This window comes from Trichechus manatus, unplaced genomic scaffold (genome assembly GCF_000243295.1).
Source record: "Trichechus manatus latirostris isolate Lorelei unplaced genomic scaffold, TriManLat1.0 scaffold00087, whole genome shotgun sequence".
Classification (NCBI taxonomy): Eukaryota; Metazoa; Chordata; class Mammalia; order Sirenia; family Trichechidae; genus Trichechus; species Trichechus manatus.
The window spans coordinates 2,130,074-2,149,566 of record NW_004444023.1 but is presented as its reverse complement, the minus strand read 5'-3'; the positions used below and the strand labels follow the sequence as shown (position 1 = coordinate 2,149,566).

General features: G+C 53.5%; 1 protein-coding gene across 2 annotated transcripts; it reads right to left on the bottom strand.

The window, feature by feature from the left end:
- Positions 1–1,322: 1,322 nt before the first annotated feature.
- On the bottom strand, positions 1,323–19,249 carry CCDC9 (coiled-coil domain containing 9). 2 transcript variants are annotated; one of them, XM_023736255.1, is made up of 15 exons: positions 19,047–19,249; positions 16,779–16,852; positions 16,523–16,627; positions 14,440–14,541; positions 13,994–14,248; positions 10,919–11,002; positions 10,658–10,831; positions 9,348–9,529; positions 5,024–5,070; positions 4,777–4,912; positions 3,999–4,089; positions 3,516–3,909; positions 3,041–3,133; positions 1,909–1,958; positions 1,323–1,388 (listed from the first exon to the last, which is right to left on the bottom strand). In XM_023736255.1, exons 2-15 carry the CDS (start codon positions 16,779–16,781, stop codon positions 1,371–1,373), a joined length of 1,734 nt encoding a protein of 577 aa, XP_023592023.1. In that variant the 5' UTR covers positions 16,782–16,852; positions 19,047–19,249; the 3' UTR covers positions 1,323–1,370. The 2 variants fall into 2 exon arrangements, with proteins under 2 accessions (XP_023592023.1, XP_023592024.1); XM_023736256.1 differs by lacking the exons at positions 1,323–1,388; positions 1,909–1,958; positions 3,041–3,133 and having other exon boundaries at positions 3,311–3,909.
- Between the last annotated feature and the right edge of the window lie 244 nt (positions 19,250–19,493).

Sequence of the window (19,493 nt, the reverse complement as noted above, 5' to 3'; positions counted from 1 at the left end):
GCCCCGCTCCTGCGGTCCGCCTCCGAGTTCTAAAGCCCCCCCTCAACTCCGCCCCCTACAGCATGGCCACGCCCCTGCATGGGCGGGCCTCCTCAGCCCTCTGGGCCCGCCCCCTGCTTATCCTCTGGCCAACCACAGCGCTCTAACCCCGCCCCCTTTGGGCTCTAGCCCCGCCCCAGCACTTCACTATCTCTTTTTTTCTAAGTGCAGTGCTTGGCCCTCGTCCCCAGCTAACTCCTGCCACGCTCCAGTGTTACACCCCAAAACCAAAACCAAGCTCACTGCTCTAGAGTCGATTCCGACTTACAACAACCCTACAGGACCGAGGAGAACTGCCCCATAGGGTTTCCAAGGGTGTAATCTTTACAGAAGCAGACTGCCACATCTTTCTCCTGCAGAGTTGCTGGTGGGTTCAAGCCAACTTTTCAGTTATCAGCTGAGTGCTTAACCACCACCAGCGCCAGCAGAACTCCTTGTGTTACATCAAAAAAAAACGAACCCGTTGTTGTCGACTCGATTCTGACTCAGCGACCCTATAAGACAGAGTAGAACTGCCCCATACAGTTTCCAAGCAATGGCTGGTAGCTTCGAACTGTCGATCTTTTTGTTAGCAGCTCTTAGCAGCCAAATTCTTAAACCACTAGCCACACGGGCCTCTAAAATTCGAACTCTGCCCCCATTTTCTAGCCTCCTCCACTTTCCCTAGCCCCGCCCCCTTTCCTGACAAGAGCTTCATCCAGGCATCTAGCCCCGCCTCCGGACTCCGCTGGCGTTCAGTCCTGCCCCTCCTTAGATGCAGCCTTGCCCCAGTTGCAATTCCCCCTTAAACCACTATTTGACTCGCCCTCTGTTCAGCTCTGGCCTCAACCATCTCTAGCCCGGGCTCCACCCCTTTTCTCCTCCTCACTCTGCTGGTCTCAGCACTGCACTCTTACCACGCCCCCCGCCTGTGGCCCCGCCCCACATCAGTGTAAATAACTCCCATCTTAACTCGCTCTCATAAGCCTAACCCCACCCCTACATCTTAGCCCTGCCCCACAATCTAACTCCGCCTTCCAGAATTCCGGCCCCGCGCGAGCACCCAAACCAAGCCCCCATCCGGACCTGCCTCCTCCTCCCGCTACGTTCAGCTGCCCTTTCCCGAGTCCAGAGGCCGAACCTCATGCCCGGAGGTCCCAGCTCCGTCCCACGTCCCAGTCACGCCCCTTGCCCCAGCTCTTACCCCCCACATCCACAGTTTCCCTCTCCCTAGAGCCATGGGGTCCAGGGTGGGCTCTGGAGAGGAGGGAGCACAGCCCAGAAATCCGGATAAACTTCCTCCTGCCCCCCTATCAAGGCGAGGGTGCTTCAGGACCCTCCCAGCAGCGTCTTCAGGAATTCGGGGAGGCCTGCGGGAGTGGGGAGGGAAGGCGTATCAGCAGGTGAAGACGATCCCCTTCCTCCCGCCTCGGAAAAGCCCGAAAGCAAGGCAGGCAGCCCGGCCTGCCCCGCAGGAACACAGTTCAAAGGTTAGCGGAAGCACTACGTTTGATTCAAGTCCGTTAAGAGTCACTGGCTGTTTGCCATACCCCAAATGTTAGCCGCTGGAGGCAGGAAATTCTGTCTGGGGACAGGCTCTTAGTACCCCACGGCCTCCACACGTGTGTGCCTCGGCGGCTCAGCCCACCCAGGTGCCTCGATTTCCCCCATTGCTGGGGCTGGACAACAGTCCCGGCCCCACCGCATTCCCTGCCCCTGGCTCCTCCCCCCTTACATTTAACCCTCTCCTGGCTGGCGTGTGGCAAAAGCAGAGGACAGAGCAGCGCGGCGGCGGGAGCTTAGTGCGGAGCGGAGACGCCCGGCCGGCGGGCGCGGTCAGCGAGCGGCCCCGGGGGGCGGGGCGGCCGCCACCACCTTGCAGAAACGCACCCTCTGGAAGTCGGTGATCTCCGCCGTCTCATGGGCCTCGGGGCCTGCCTCTGGAAAGAGAAGAGGCGGTCAGCGAAGGGACAACAGTCTCCCCACCCCAGCCCCGTGCCCTCCACTTGGGCCCGGAACACCCTTCCCTGTCCAGCCCCGCCCCTCATCCCAGTGCAGCAGCTGGGCCCGTGCTAAACTGTTTACGAGCCTTTGGCTTCTTTAATCCGCTCAGGGGACCCACGAAGCAACATTCACCCTGCAATATACACCCTGCTTACAACCAAGGAAACACTGGTGAGGCGCAGCGACAGACACCCACGAACACATGGCCCTAAACTCTGTCCCCTCGGACCCTACAGCCACAACCCCGTCTCCCAGCCTGAGCCAACCTCCATCAAGCTAGCCCTACCGGATCTGCCCTCCCGTTTCCTTCCTCTCACCTGACATTCGAACCAGAACTACCCTGACTGCCTCCCAAACCTAATCCCACTCCAGGGGAGAGGTGAGGTGGTCCCTGCTTCGCAGCCTCGCTCCCATGGAGTGGGTGGGGCAGGGTCGCTCCCTGGCTACCACCGGGTGGAGGTGAAAGAGTTCGGACTTTTGTTCCCGCTCAGTTGGGCCAATTAGGGGTCTGCCCCCAAATTCTCATCAGGTCCGCATTTTCTATCCTAATTTGCCCCTACTTGGTTGCGCCTCAAAACTGTAATGCCACCCACAGCTAAACCCTTAATCCGTCCCTACCCTACTCTTATTTACCTCTGAGTCCAATTCTACTTTTTAATCCAGCCTTTAGGTGCTCCCAAAGAACGTAGCCCCCCACCACGTAGCCTTTAGACTGCTTTCCAAAACCCCGCTTCAAAATTCGGATCCTATCCTTGCTCCACCCCCCCACACACACACACACAACTCCCATTTGCTTGGCCCCAAAAGGCTACTCCTTCCCACAGCTTCACCACCTTAGCCTGGCCCTACCCAATCCGTGAAGTCATTGGCCCTGCCAAGCTCCGCAAAGCATGCTACCACCACCCCCAGCTCCTACCCTACCCCTACACAGACATCTCTTCCTCCAACCCCTCCTACCCCTCCGCCCGGAGGGAAGAGGAAGACATCACCGCCTCAGCCTGCGCTGCCCACTCCCCACCTGAAGCTGCCTCAGACCCCTTCTCTTCAGCTTTCTGGCTTCCTGGGAGGCTGGGCCCACTCTCCACGGAGGCGGAAGCCGGCTGGTCACCTCCTGGGAAAGGGGGAGGCCCAGTCAGCCCCTTCCCCTGCACACATCCCCCCACCCCCACCCCAAGACAGCCACTCTGAAGGAGTTAGAGAGGGCTCAAGGACACACTTAGGGGAATGTCATTTGAGGATGTGAATTCTTTATTGGGAATGGCCTGGGTCAAGGGCAGAATCTCGAGGTGGGCATTCCAGAAATGGGAGCCAGAGGTGGGGGAGGGGACTGGCAGTACAGAGAGGAGCATGGACTGCCCTTCCCAGCCACCAGGGCTGTGGGGGGAGCTGGGGTCCTGAGGCCCAGCCCCCTAGGGGGCTCTGCCCACCACCGCACCCCTTGAGCACACCCACAGGCAGCCAGCTTCATGCATTCTCAAAAGGCCAGGCCTCACCCGGAGAAAGGGCACCAGCCGGGTGGGCGGTCCGGGGGGAGTTCAGCTCCATCTCTTCACCCCAGTCGGATACAGGCTGGTGGCCCCCAGGGGGCGAGAAGGGGCTGGTCGGTGTGGCAGGGGCCTGGGCAAGCAGCAGGGACTCCTCGGGCGTGGAAGGTGCTGGGTCGGCCGGCTCACTGGCAGGGTGCCCAGTGGAGTCGGCCTCTTGGGGGTGGTGGTCTGGGGCAGTTTCTTCCTCCTCCTCCGCACCCTCTTCATCCTCCTCCATCTCCTCCTCCTCCTCCTCACTCTCATCCTCACTTATGTCCTCCCACTCCTCGTCCTCCTCCCCCTCGTACTCTTCCCCCTCGTCTTCAGGAGGCCGGTGGGCAGGGGCAGGAGCCTCGGGTGGCTGCGAGGGACACAAGGCAGGTGAGTGAAAGGGTGCTGGGCCCTCAGCACCCACATACCCCCCACCCTGAGATGACAGCCCAGCCATACCTGTGTGTGCAACTCCTCGGGGGGAGTGGGCTGGGGGGGCTCAGGGGCCGGGGACACTGTCTCCTTTGTCTCCCAACGGTCATCGTGGTCGCTGGAGGGGGCAGAAGAAGGGGTAAGGCCCAGGTGGACAGGAGGAGCTGCAGAATTCAACTGAGGGGTAGGGGCTGGGGACTTCAGCACGAGGACCCAGGCTTGTTGGAGCAGTTGGCGGTGAGGAGGGGATGGTGGCATGTGGCCCCAGGTGGCAGGGACAGACAGATGGGGGGGGAGCCACATGGCAGAAGGGGAGATACGTGGGAAGGGTGGAAGGAACAGAAGAGGGCTGAGTTGAGACCCAGACCCCAGCCCCACAAAACGAAGGGCCAGACCAAGAGAGATCAGAGAGACAGGCCCAAGACCAAGAAAGACACAGACGTAGAGAGAGACATGGAAAGAGACACACAGATATATCCATACCAACACCAAAAAATCCAAACTCATTGCTGTCAAGTCGATGCCAACTCACGGCAACCCCATGTGTTACAGAGTAGAACTGCTCCACTGCTCCACAGGGTTTTCTTGGCTGTGATTTTTACAGAGGCAGACTGCCAGGCCTTTCTTCCATGGTGCCACTGGGTGAGCTCAAACTGCCAACCTTTAGTTAACAGCCAACTGCAAACCATGTGCACCACCCAGGGACCTATAAACCCACACAGACACACACAGATCAGGGAAGAGGACAGGGGCCAGAGCCACAGCCCCACTACAGGTGTGGACATACTGGGGACGGGGTGCCCACCTGTAGGCACGGGGGACAGCCTTGGCCTGAGGACGGCTGCTCTTTCTCCTCCTGCGTCTGCTGACCTCAGCTTTGTGCTGGGATAGGAACTCCCCAAAAGTGGGGGGCTTAGGGGGCCGGGCCCAGGGTTGGTTATCTGAAACAGAACCCAGGAGTTGTCTCAGGCATGTGGCCCAAACTACCTCCCACACCCTTTACAACCCAGCCCAGCTGGCTGCCCCACCCAGGTCCAAGGCTAGCCACTCACCATAGCGGTGGGATGGTTCAAGTGCAGGGGCTGGGCCATCCTTGAACCTTGAGAGAGAGAAAGAGGATGAGCTGGTGACTGGGACACAGAGGGAACAGGGGGATAGAAAGAGATGAGGGAGAAAGATGTAGGGCAGGGTCAGAAATCAGGATCAGAAGAGAGATGGTCAAACACAGGGTCACTGATGAGAAGGCAGATGGGATTAAGTGACAGACAAGAGGCAAATATGATGTTGTAATGGCAAATACAGGGAAAGATTCAGAATTTGACAAACCCCCGAAACAAAGTTTGGTGTCACTATGGACCCTTTTGTAGAACACAAGGCCCCTGGGTTTCCTGTCTGACCTCATTTTCTATCACTCTCTTTCCTTTCTCCAGCTACACAGGTTATCCTACTACACCCGCTCCTGCCTCAGGGCCTTTGCACCTGCTACTCCTGCCTGGAACACTCTTCCCCCAGATGTTCCAGTGGCTTGCTCCCTCACTTCCTTTAGGCCTCAGCTCAGGGGCCTTCCCTAACGCCCCACCACCAACCGAAAATAATCATCCCCATCCTTCCCTATCTCCTTACTCAGCTTCAATATTCCTCATAATGAGTAGACTATATATCTTCAGGTAGTCTCCAACTTACAACAGGATTCCATTCCAACAACTCCATATTAAGTCAGTTCTGATCTAAGTTGAATACCTCATTTTTTTTTTTTTTTTAGTTTTCAATATTATTGCCTTTTATTATCAGTATCTTTATAAATCTGATTTTATCTTTAGGAGTTGGGAACATTACATATAAACTTGGATACATTTTAATACACATATACACACATAAAAAAATACACAAATCATAAAAGAAAAAAAAATAGATGGTCATAAATGCAGTTTGTCATAACCAGAATACATCATTAGCCAGGGACTGTGTGGATCATAACAAATTATGGGTAACTTCGCAAAGAATGGGAATTCCAGAACACTTGATCGTGCTCACGAGGAACCTGTACATAGATCAAGAGGCAGTTGTTCAGACAGAATGACGGACTACTGCATGGTTTAAAGTCAGGAAAGTTGTGTGTCAGGGTTGTATCCTTTCACCATACCTATTCAATCTGTATGCTGAGCAAATAATCCGAGAAGCTGTACTATATGAAGAAGAACAGGGCATCAGGATTAGAGGAAGACTCATTAACAACCTGCACTATGCAGATGACACAACCTTGCTTGCTGAAAGTGAAGAGGACCTGAAGCACTTACTGGTGAAGACCAAAGACCACAGCCTTCAGTATGGATTACACCTCAACATAAACAAAACAAAAATCCTCACAACTGGACCAACAAGCAACATATGATAAACGGAGAAAGACTGAAGCTGTCAAGGATTTCATTTTACTTGGATCCACAATCAACGCCCACAGAAGCAGCAGTCAGGAAATCAAAAGACACATTGCATTGGGCAAATCTGCTGCAAAAGACCTCTTCAAAGTGTTGAAAAGCAAAGACGTCACCTTGAAGACTAAGGGGCGCCTGACTGAAGCCATAGTATTTTCAGTCGCGTTACTTGCATGCTAAAGCTTGACAATGAATAAGGAAGACTGAAGAAGAATTGATGACTTTGAATTGGGGTGTTGGCAAAGAATATTGAATATACCATGGACTGCCAAAAGAACGAACACATCTGTCTTGGAAGAAGTACAACCAGAATGCTCCTTAGAAGGAAGGATGGCGAGACTAGATCTTACATACTTTGGACATGTCGTCAGGAAGGATCAGACCCTGGAGAAGGACATCATACTTGGAAAAGTAGAGGGTCACTGAAAAAGAGAAAGACCCTCAACGAGAAGGACTGACACAGTGGCTGCAACACTGGGTTCAAGCATAACAACGATTGTGAGGATGGTGCAGGACCAAGCAGCGTTTTCTTCTGTAGTACACGGGGTCGCTATGAGTCAGAACCAACTCGACGGCACCTAACAACAACACAGGCAGTCTCCAGGTTACGAACGAGATCCGTTCCTAAGTGTGTCTTTAAGAATTTCTACGTAAGTCGGAACAGGTGCATATGGCTCTTATTTAGCCTTACTCTAGTGCAAGAAAAGGCTCAAAACCTTTTCAATGATTTAAAAGCTGCATGTGCAGCAAGTGAAGGTGACTGTAATGAAGAAATCTGTTGCAAGTAGGAGTTGGTTCAACCATTCCACAGTGAGGGCAAATTTACATAACATCAAAGGGCAAGTATGAGTTGTCCATAAGGTGGATATTCCTAACCTGGGAACCTACTGTTACCTGTATTCATTGCACATCTTCCCACTAGATTATAAGTTCCATGAAGGCAGAAACGCTGTACTCACTGCTGCATCCCCATCATCTAAAACCTACGACACACAGAAATCAAGTATCTGTTCATAAAGTCAATGCGTACATACTTTCATTAGATTTCTGGGAAAGAAGACTAATAAACAGAATGCTTTTGGGAAACAAGGGAAAAACTAGTGCTTTCTCATTCTTAACCCTGAGAACCTCTCCCAAAAGCCCAGTCACCTACATCTTAGAGAGATCAGCTACAATACTGGTGCAAATTATTTCTCACACTTGCACAAGTTTAGCTCACAGTCCAAAAAACATTCCCAACCACCAGGCAGATAGACAAAATCATCCTTCTTTAGTCAGAACCAAGAGTAAAGAGACTGGAGAATTCCTCGAGATTACTGCCCTGAGATACTGTTCAAACTCTGAACCAAAACTAACCCAAGGACATCTTGTAGCTAAATAACAAATTGTCTCAAAAAAATATATCACCCATAAGTACTGTTCTCCTTGAAAAAAAAACACCTATGTGAGACCAAGCAGTCAACAATTACCTTAAAACAAAGATGAGACAATACTAGGGCAGGGACACTAGATTAATGGAAACAGAACCACCACAATGGAAATAATGAGAATGTTCACATAATGTGAAGAATGTCACCGGTGTCACTGAACAACTTGTGTAAAAACTGTTGAATGAGAACCTAAACTGCTGTGTAAACCTTCACTGAAAACACAATATTACTTTTAAAAAAAGGAGTAAAGGATAGAGATATACGAAAACTCCCAAGGCAGGAGAGGACATGGGAGTGGAGTGAAAGCTATCAGCTCTTTCAGAACCTTCTCCAGAAGACGGAGAGTTGGTCTCCCTGTCAATGATACATGATGCCTTTAAGTCTGACTGACTAGATGTTTCCTAGGACCCAAAAGGGAACAAAATTAGACTTGAAGATAATAATGCCAGAGGGATAAGATGGTGGAAAGGCATGGAGAGAAGTCCAGGGAGCTGGGTGGTTAGGGCATGAGTTAAAAGGCTGGAGGGAGGATATAATAGTCTCATCACGCTAGTAATTCCTCATGCCCTCCCTACGTTGGAATTTACAGCCATGCTTTTGGCTGTGGGGTTTGAGCATCTACCAGAGTGGGCAGAGTTTACTCCCCACCAGCAATGCTGGGTCTTTGGACATGTACCCACTTGCCCTCTTGCGCATCTAAACACCATGACAAGTGCATCCCCAGGTAGCTGCTGCCCCTTGGCCTGAGCCCCAGGATGGACACCCATGGAGCAGAGCTGAGCTCAACCAACAGCGAGGAGCCATACTGTCATGGTTTGAATTATGTCCCCCAAAAAATGTGTGTATCAATTTGGCTAGGCCATGATTCCTGGTACTGTGTGATTTTCCTGTATGTTGTAAACCTGCCTCTATGATGTTAATGAGGGAGGATGGGTGGCAGTTGTGTTAGTAAGGCAGGACCTGATCTATAGGACTGGATTGTGTCCCGAGGCAATCTCTTGAGATATAAAAGACAGAAGTGAGCAGTGAGACAGGGGACCTCATACCATCAAGAAAGCAGTGCCAGGAGCAGAGTGTGTCCTTTGGACCGGGGTCCCTGCATAGAGAAACTCCTAGTCTGGGGGAACACTGAAGGGAAGAAGGCCAACAGAGAAAAAAAGCCTTCCCTGGAGCTGACGCCCTGAATTTGGACTTTTAGCCTACTTTACTGTAAGGAAATAAATTAAAGCCATCCACTTGTGGTATTTCTGTTGTAGCAGCACTAGATGACTGTGACACATACCCAGCTGGACCACAGCTTGAAGTCCAGCCTGATCCGCCAAACCCAGCTGTGCTGGGAGCACATGAGAAGCAAATGCAGCTTTTTTATGCTACTGAGATTTGGAGGTTGTTACACAGTGTGACTGTAGCCATCTCTGACACACAAGGGGAGAAAGCCAGAGAAAGAATCAAAGGAGTCAGAAGTCAGGGCCAAGGTCAAGGAGCCAGTGGGGGCGAGCGGGGAAGACACTCACATCCCGTCGGTCTTCTCAGCATCCCACTCCCGCCGCCACTGGCCGGTGGGCTTCCGGTGCCTCTGCAGCCGCTCCTGGTCGATCTTCTCCCGCTCCTGCTTCCACCGCAGGTACTCTGACCGCTCCCGGCCGGTCATGGACAGCGTCATGTCGCCAGCACCTCGCAGGCCAGCCCGGCGGCCCTGCACCCGGCCAACAGCCAGTTACGACCCTGTTCCACAACCCCACCTCCCACCCCCACCTTGCGCCTTATAAACTCAGAGAGGGGGAGCCAATGCCCAAGGCCACACAGGGAGGTGGCAACAGGGCGGAGATTAGAACCAGGTCTACTCCAATGGCACCTCCTCTGGGAGGCCATCCCAGATCTCTCCTTCTTAAGTAGCACCCCTGTTGCTCCCCTCATCCTGCTTGCCTGGTAAATAGGATTAATGTTAGTAATGAAAGGAGATCCCCAAAACATGCCATAAAGCTATAATTCACGCAGATGGGACTGGCACAAGTTCCGACAAGATAATTCATTTGAACAACTGAGTCCAGGGGCGTGTCTCTCCCTCCTCTCCTCGGCTGTACTGCCACCCCTCGCGTGGCCCCTGAACATGGTGGGTGCCTCATAAATATTCCTACTACCAAGAAGGCAGGAAAACTTGCTCAGTAGGAAACAACCCGTACCAGCTGCCGTCGAGTCGTCTCCGACTTGTGACAACCCCACGTGTGTTAGAGTAGAACTGTGCTCCGCATGGTTTTCAATGGCTGGTTTCTGGAAACAGATCGACAGGCCTTTCTTCTGAGATGCCTCTGGATGGACTCAAACTGCCAACCTTTTAGTTAGCAGCCGAGCACATTAACTGTTTACACCACCCAGGGACTCCTCACAGGAAACAAAACATACTACAAATCCATGATAATTAAAACACTGCTATCCAGGCACATGGAGCCTGGGTAGCACAAGCGGTTTGCACTCAACTACTAACTTAAAGGTTGGCGGTTTGAACCCACCCAGCAGCTCCACAGAAGAAAGGTCTGGCAATCTGCTTCCATAAAGACCGTAGCCAAAAACGCCCTACGGAGCAGTTCTACTCTGTAACACATGGGGTTGCCAAGAGTCGGGGACTGACTCAACCGCACCTAACAACAACACAGCAGCACAAAAACAAGGAAGGTAAGGCACTCCGGCCCTGGTCGGCCGTGTTCACTGCTGTCCTGGAGCCGTGTCTGGCACACAGTAAGCACTCAACAACTATAATGCTGCCCCAGTGAGAAACTGGTGCAGAACCCACAGTGCCTGGGGATGCCTGGCTGCCAGCACCCACCTGCCGTTCCTGCTCAAGGCCGCAGCGCACCCGCTCGAAGTCAGGGCCCCCCCAGTTGCGCCCGTGCCGGCGGCTGCCCTCTCGGCGGTCTCGCTCAGGCTCCTCCAGGGGCCCGCTGCGCCGCCGGGGGTCGTCCAGGAAGTTGCGCACCGGGTTTGGCTCCAGCACCCCCTCCTGTTGGCACAGGGAGTGAGGGCGTTGGCTGACTCACCGGCAGCCCAGGCAGCTCTGCCCCACCTTGAGGGACGCCCAGGCACTGACCCTCTGGTTCCGCTCGTACTCTGCAATCTTCTCCATCTCCTCGTTCATTTTCTCAATGTTCTGCCGGCGCCGCTCCTCCCACTCCTGCAGGGAGACAGACAAGACAGCTGGTGTCAGTCAGACCTGCTCAGCCTGAAGGTTTGTTACGATCTGGGCAAAGAAGAGTTAGCATGGTCCTCAAAAAGTCCAACACAGAACTACCATGTGACCTAACAATTCCACTCCTACGTACAGGCCCAAAAGATTTCAAAGCAGAGAGCCAAACAGATACTTGCCTACAATGTTCACTGCAGCACTAACTATTCACAATAGTCAAAAGGTGAAACAACTCAAGTGTCCACCAACAAATGAATGTGTAAACAAAGTGTTGTCCATACGTACCACAAAGTATTACTCAGCAGTAAAGAGAACAAAGTCCTGATACATGCTACATCGTGGAAGAACCTTGAAAACGTTATGCGAAATAAAATAAGTCAGACACAAAAGGACAAATATCGTATCATCCCACTTGCTCCTTAGAAGCAAAGATGCCGAAACCTCCTCTCACATACTCTGGACGTGTTATCAGGAGGGATCAGTCCCTGAAGAAGAACATTATGCCTGGTAAAGCAGAGGGTCAGAAAAAAAGAGGAAGACCCTCAACAAGGTGGACTGATACAATGGCTGCAACAATGGGTTCAAGCGTAACGATTATGAGGACGAGGCAGTGTTTCATTTGGTTGTACACAAGAGTTGTTATGAGTCAGAACCGACTCGACAGTACCTAACAACAACTTTTATGAAATATCGAGAATAAGCCAATGCCCAGAGACCAAAGTTTATTTGTGGCTACCAGGGGCAGGAGGGGGAGATGGAATTCTTAAAGAGATAGTGGGTTTCTGCTAAGGGTAATTAAGAAAAATTCGGAAATGGACAGTGGTGATGTTTGTACAACTTGGTGAACATAGTACCACTGCATTTTACACATAACAAATGTTGAAAAGCAGAAGTTCTGTTACGTATGATCATACCACCAAAAAAAAACCAGGAAAACACAACACTGGAAGACACTCAGCTTCTGTTAAGAGTGAGAGAGAAATTCAGGAACAGTTAACGGTGACAATTGAACAACATGATGAACACGTAATGTCACTGAACTGTACACGTAAAGACTGCAGAAATAGCAAATGTTTTGTTACCTATTTATTTACCACAATTAAAAAAAAAAAAATTACCACAGGAGGCCTGAGACTACTCTCTTTCGAAAGGCCTGGCGCCAACAGTTAAGGGATAAGCAAGGCTTACTGTGCCTAGACTGTACAAACACCACAGTTGAGGCCCGACACCTCCTTTTCTTCTGGAAGTCTGGAATTTGGGTTCATGCCAGGCAGAAGGTGGCTACATGACCAGTCCTCCATCAAAACCCTGGGCACCAAGGCTCTCCTGACTTTCCCTGGTGGAGACCATTCCACACGTGTTGTCACAGCTTGTTGCTGGGGGAATTACATGCATCCTGTGTGATTCCACGGGAAGAGGAGTCTGGAAACTTGTGCCTGGTTTCCCCCAGACTTTGCCCCATGCACCTTTTCCCTTTCCTGATCTTGCTTTGTATCCTTTCACTGTAGTAAACCTAAGCCATGCATTCAACTATATGCCGAGTCCTGGGAGTCTTTCTAGCAAACTGCAAAACCTGGGAGTGGCCTTGGGGAACCTGACACCCCATTGTTGCTGCAATAATGACATTATCAGCAATGATAATGACTTGGCAGATGACTAGGTGACCTCCCACAATCCATTCTCCCCTTCTTCCATGGAAATAGCATTTTAGATGCACACACGGCCAACCAGCCAGAGACGATGTTTTCATTTCCCAGCCTCCTTTGCAGCTAGGGGTAGCCAGGAGTCTGGGTTTCCACCAACAGAACGTGCGAAGTGATGAACATGACCCTTCTGTTTCCCTTCCCATGAATTAGACCTCAACTATGCCAGTGACCTGGCTTTGACCATGCACGCAAGGACCACACCCTCTAGAACAACCAAGCAGCAAGAAGGCAGGAACCAGGGCCTCCCTATCTGGACTGCTCACCTCTCCGCAGGGCTCAGCATATGAGAGAAATGAACTTCCACCTTACTTAAGCCACAGTATCATGGCGCCTTTTTGTTACAGCAGCTTAGTGTGTGCAGCTAACAAATATCCACAAGTGACGTTTCCTGAGCACTTACTCTGTTCCCGGCACCATGCTGAGGGCTTCAATGCTCAAGGTCAGGATACCTACCATAATCTGCAAGTTAAACCATCATTTCCATCCAAAAGCAAAAACCCGGAGACCGACAAAAAGGAAGTGAGCTGCCTAAAGATGTGAAACTAACGGAACCAGGTTGCACCCAAGTCCAGGGAGGGCTATAAGTCGTTATGCTAGACAGATAGCTCCCTGCCTTGCTCACCTGTGGGGGGAAAGGGCAGTTTCGATAAGAACATCGCTCCCCACAAACCAATTCAGGGATAGGGACAGACGTAAACAGAGTTAGGAGGACAGAGCTCGCACACCTAAACACACCAGACGAACAGCAAACAGAGACAGAGAGGGCGTACATGGACAGACAGACAGCATGCAGAGACAGACAAACCAGGAGTGCGGGGATGGACAGGGAGGGCAGACACAGACAGACAAGGAGTGCCCAGATGGAAAGCATACAGATGGACAGCGTGCAGAAACAGAGGGACAAACAGGGTGTGCAGAGAAAAAAGGACAGGGTGCCAGAAAGAGGCAAAAGAGACTGTGGCGGGGGTGGGTGATAACTAAGCACACGCCATTTAGCAAGAAAAAGGAGAGACTGAGAAACTCAACAAGGAGACAACGCAGGGGAACTGGTCTGGGGGAGGGAGAAAGAGAGAAAAGAGAAGGAAAAGGAGCAGGAGAAACAGACAGACAGACATATACGCATGAGCCAGCGAGGGAGCACTACATGGAAGGGCTGAGAGACTGAGACAGAAAGACAAACCAATAAGAAAACGGTAAAACTGAGGGCAGGAATAAAGAGAAACCACACAGAGAGACCCTGGCCAGAGGACCCAGCCCCCCGCCCAACTCCTACCTTGGATTTGCGGTCAGCAGTGGTGGTTGCGGCGTCTCCAGCCCCAGAGAGATGAGGGGCCCCTCTGCCCCGGCCCCTCCGGCCGCGGCCCCCAGCTCCTCCTCGAGGCTGCTCCCCGGGACTCTCTTCCCAGCTGCGGGCTGCCTGGCCCGCACCTGCCCGGCCTCCCCGCTGGGGAGGGGTCCGGCTCCCTTTGCTGGGCCCTGGGGGCCGAGGAGTCCCAGGAGACCTCCGGGATGGACGCAGGCTCTTCTCCTGGAAGAGGGAAAGGCGAAAAGGACAGTTACTGGGGCAGGGAGACTGGGCCACCTCAAGCCCAGGGAGGGCAGCTATCTGGATGAAGGCTACCCACGGGTCTAGGCCAGCTGGGGGACTTCTGGTTTTCAGCACTCAACCCTCGGCCCCTCCCCATCCTCAGGAACCCCCCACCCTAGTGTCGAGCTCACCACCTCAACCGCCACATTCTCCTTCTCCACCAAGCGGCCCTTCCTGGGGGCTGTCACCGCCACCCCCTCGAGTTCTGCTTTCTTCCGGTCCTCCTCAATCTCCTGGGAGCAAATGGTGGAGGAGGGGGTGTCAGGGGTCCTGCTGCAAGCTGGGATCCCACACCCCCTGAGCTCTTCCCAAGTCCTGCCCCAGCCCAGGCCTCTCCTGAGCACTAGACAAGGCCACAGCTGATCATGTCAGCGTCTTCCCCCAAACTCTATCACGGTGTCCCCTGCTCAGGACCCTCCAGTGCTAACTGTCTCTGAGTACAACACAAACCAATGCCTTCCCGTGCCCTATACGGGCCCTGTGACCTCACCTCCCATCCCCTCCCCTGGCACACTCTGGCCTCCTCAATGTTCCTAGAACACACCAGGCTGGGTCCTGTCCCAGGGCCTTTGCACTTGCTGTTCCCTCAGCTAGGAACACTCTCCCCCCAGACCTCCTGCACTCCCACACCTCCTCCAGGTCTCTGCTCACATGGCCACTGCCTGGTGAGGCCTTCCCTGACCATGCTACAGAAATCAGCTCCCTGGCATTCTCTCTCCCCGTCCCCTATTATATTTTTTATCACGGCAGGCTGTCGCTACCTGGCATCATGTGCATTTGCTTAGCGCCTGCCTCCCCCACTGCAACATAATCCACCTGAAGACAGCGTCTGCTTTGCCCACTGATGTATCCCCAAAGATAGAACAGTGCCTGACACACAACAGAAACGCAATACGCCTTTTTTTTTTTTTTTTAACGAATGAATGTATGAAGAATGAATATGTGAAACCCATTTCTCAGCCCGGGTTCCCATCTCAGGGACAGCCCCACCATCTAGCCCATCACCTATGACAAAGGCCTGGGCCTCGTCCTGGACCTCTCTCCCCTCCCGCCTCCTACCACAGTCCACCGGGCACTGACTCCCATCTGTTCTGCCCTCTAAGAATCTTGTAAGTCCACACCCTACTCTCCCTCCCCTCAGCCCTGCCCTGCGCCAGACACCTCCTCTCCCCCAGGGTCCCTGCCCCAGCTTCCTCTTTGGTCTCTGGTCTCCAGTATCACCTCGTCCCACCGAACACCCCCACAGCAGCTAGAAGGATCTTCCTAAAAGGCTGTTCTGGCATGGCCCCGCTCCTACTCAAAGCCATCTATCGCTCCCCAGTGCCCTCAGGAGGAAAAAAGCCAAACATTCAGGCTGGTGGCACTGAAGGCCCTGCATGGTCTGGCCCTTGTGGACCTCTCCAGCCCCAATGCTCAACATTCTACCAACTCACTCAACCATAAAGCCAAACTCATAACCACTGAGTTGATTCCAGCTCATGGCGGCCCCACATGTTACAGACTAGAACTGCTCCAAAGGATTTTCTTGGTTTTAATCTTCATAGAAGCAGATCACTAGGCTTTTCTTCCACAGTGCTGCTGGGTGGGTTCGAACCACCAACCTTTAGGTTAGTAGTCGAGCACAAGCAAACCACTAGCACCACCCAGGGAGCAACTCACCAACCCCTCTAAACTCCTTCTCTTGCTTCTGCGCTTTTGCACAAGCTGTTCCCTCTGCCTGAACGTGTTCCCTTCTCCTTTTCAAATGGCTAGCATCTATTTACCCTGAAGGCCTCAGCTACCCCCTCCTCCCAGAAGCCCTCCTCAATGTCCCACAGCCTAGGTCAGGCACCCCCTCTGGTCTCCCACAGCCCCTGTGCCCCCCCATCCCTGCTCTGTCCACTCTGGGTCATCACTGACTGAGGACGAGTCTCTCCTCCGCTGGACTGCAAGCCCTGGAAGGGCAGACCCAGGCTGTCTTGGCCACAGCTGAGTCCCTGGCACCACTCCTCATAGGGCCTGGCACAGTGAAGACCCCGGTGAATATGTGTGAGTGAACGAATGATGGAATGAAGGAAGGAATGCCAGGCTAAGGCATTTGGTATTGATCCTGAGAGCAATGGGGTGCCATGGAAAGGTTTTAAGGGAGGAGGTGGTATAGTCAAAATGAAAGTCTAGGAAAACTCACTGCGGGGAGGAGAGGGGGTGGGATCTCCCAGGGTGGGGCTAGGGCACCTGGTAGCGCCTGATAAGGGCCTCGTTCTTCCGCCGAAGGGCCTCAATCCTCTTGTCCAACTCAGCATCCTTCTCCTCCTTTGATTTCAGATCCAGGGTGGCCGCCTGGGAGAGGAAGTAGTGGAGGGTTGGTAAAATGCCTCTACCCATCCCAGTGCCAGTAAACCCCGAGTCTGAGAGTCAGGTGCCTGGACCCCCTCCTCCCAAGTCCCCTTCCTCGAAGCTAAGATTCTGGGAAGCCCATTTTCTATCTCACCATTTTGCTGGCTGGCTGGGGCCGTGGTCCCAGCACACCTCCCCTGCAGAATCTAGACGCAGCGCTGTGGGTTCCTGAGGACAGAGAAACAAAGAGGAAACAAGAAGCACCAAGGTCAACACCCAAAGATTACTGGCCCTCAATCCTACACCATCTTCATGAAGTGCCAGCCCCACCCCCTTCCCTGTAAAGATTTAGATCATGCTGTTGTTAGACTAGGAGCCCTGGTGGCGCAGTGGTTAAGAGCTCGGCTATTAACAAAAAGGTCAGCAATTCAAATCTGCCAGCTGCTCCTTGAAAACCCTAAGGGGCAATTTTACTCCGTCCTGTAAGATCACTATGAGTCAGAATCAACTCAACGGCAATGGGTTCGGTTTGGCTTTTTTTTTTTTTTGGTTGTTAAGACTATGCTGTTGCTGGCAGCTGCCACTGAGTCAGCCCCCAACTAATGGCAACGCCATGCATAACAGAACAAAATGCTGTCCAGTCCTGTGCCATCTCCACAATCGGTTGCACATCAAACCATTGTGATCCACAGGGTTTTCACTGGCTGATTTTTAGGAGACAACCAGTCCTTTCTTCCTAGTCCGTCTGAGTCTGAAAGCTCTGCAAAAACCTGTTCAGTAGCATAACAACATGCAACCCTCCACTGACAGACGGGTGGGGACTATGCATGAGGTGTATTGGAAAGCTAAAATTCTACCACTGAACCACTAATGCCCCCTAGTGACCTGTCATGATCCCAGCCTGGCAAAGTAAACATTCTCACACCCACCTTGGGAATGTTCTGGCTCTGCCCCAATTCTTAAGGAAGCACCCCAACACTGCTCCCATGGAAACGAACATTCCAATCCATCCTCCACATTACCTGTGGTTGGGGTTTTAGCTCAAGTCCCTTTCTCAAGAGAGCTTCAGATATACACTCCTCCCCACACACAAAAAAAAACTCGTACGAGTAAGTTCTAGCTCCACCACCTGCTACTCATTCTGGTCACATTCACATCTACGGAAACATTCTAGCTTCACCCCTTTTTTACACCGAAGCTTCTGAAACGTCCTCTAGCCCACACAGAAAAGTTTCCAACCCCACTCCTACCTCCTACCCCGACCGTAAAAGAACATTTTAAACCCAGCCCTCTCTCAGATATGTCCTAGCCCCACTCCTCAGCATCCTGAGACAGGTGCTGACGCTGCCCCTCACCCCTGCAAAAACTAAAGTAGGGCCTGTACCCACTGGTAAGGCTTCCTAATTCTGGCTCGGCTCCTCGGTCACCATTCTGCCCGCCCTGGTGTGGACAAAACTTCCTGGACCCGCCCTAGCTTTCCAGAAAAAAGCACGAGCCCGGACCCCTTGGAGAACACCACGGCCCCGCCCAAGGCACAACTTTCTGGCCCCGCCCCTAAAGACACATCGTCCTCTCGCCCAGCTTTCGGCTTTCCCAGCCAACCTTCTGGGCCCGCCCCTGACTCCTTAGGCAACATCCCGAAGCCGTCCCTACTTTCTCGCGTTATTATCCTGGCCCCGCCCCCAGCATCCCCAGGCAGCGCCCTAGCCCCGCCCCCGACTTGCCCAGACACCCTTCTGGCCACGCCCCCTGACTCCCACCCCGCCTCCTCACGTCATACCTGGCCCCGCCCCGCTTTCCCCAGTCAAGATTCTGGCGCCATTCCTCGCTGCCGCAACAACACTCTGGCCGCGACCCTGGTTTAGGCAAAACTTTCTCGCCCCACCCCAGCATGCCCCCAGCATCATGGCCCCGCCACCTAACACCCCGGCATCATCTTGGCCCCACCCTTACCTTCGCGTCAGCCTCTGGTTCCGCCACTGGTTTCCGGGCCAGCGTTCCAGACCCACTTCCAACTCAAGCAAACTTTCTGGCCCCGCCCCCGGCGCGTTCCGCGAGGATCCTAGCCCCACCCCTAGCTCGGCCGACAATATTTTGGCCCCGCCCCGGGTTCCTGGCAGACTTCCTAGCCCCGCCCCTAGCCTAGGCATAACTTTCTGGCTCCGCCCACAGCAACCCACCCACGCCCCGGCCCAGCCCACTGACGACCCATGCCCCGGCCCAGGCCACTCACCGACGCCCCGCCCCGCCAGCACCCCTCCAGCTTTCCATGTGGGCGTCCTGTCCCCGCCCTCCGCAGAGTACTCTGGCCCCGCCCCCGCGGGCTGCTCTCTACCCCGCCCGAGCCTGCTCCCGCTCCCGGCATGTGGAGCGACAGGCCCCGCCTTCCCCGGGCGCGCTCCTGGCCCCCTCCACCGGTCACCTGTCCCGAAAACTCCGCGGCGACCGCGACTCCGGACTGTCGGCCTCCGCGTCCACAACTCCCAGGGCGCACGCGTCACTTCCCTCCCGCATCACATGATGAGGAGAAATAAAGAGGGTCACATCCGGTCCCCGCGGCCCGCTTCCGGGAGTCTTAAAGGAGCGGCGCCTTGGCGGTGGAAGCGTGAGCTGGGTAGGCTGGTTTTCCCGATGGTGGTGCTTCGGACGCTTGTTCAACTTCTGTGTGGCACTGGACAGTGACTCCTGGAAGCCTGACCTGGTTTGACACCTTTCCTGCGGATGAATCTTAGTTGTTGTTGTCGTTAGGTGTCGTCAGGTCGGTTCCGACTCATAGCAACCCTGTGTACAACAGAAGGAAACACTGCCCGGTCCTGCGCCATCCTCACAATCCTTGCTACGTTGGAGCCCATCCTTGCAGCCACCGTGT

Excerpts from the sequence above, each read along its gene's own strand:
- CCDC9 (XM_023736255.1), bottom strand. Across the intron at positions 11,003-13,993 it reads CTGCTGACCGCAAATCCAAG|GAGTGGGAGGAGCGGCGCCG; the intron begins GTAGGAGTTGGG and ends GTCTCCCTGCAG. Across the intron at positions 9,530-10,657 it reads GCCTTGAGCAGGAACGGCAG|GGCCGCCGGGCTGGCCTGCG; the intron begins GTGGGTGCTGGC and ends GGCCGGGTGCAG.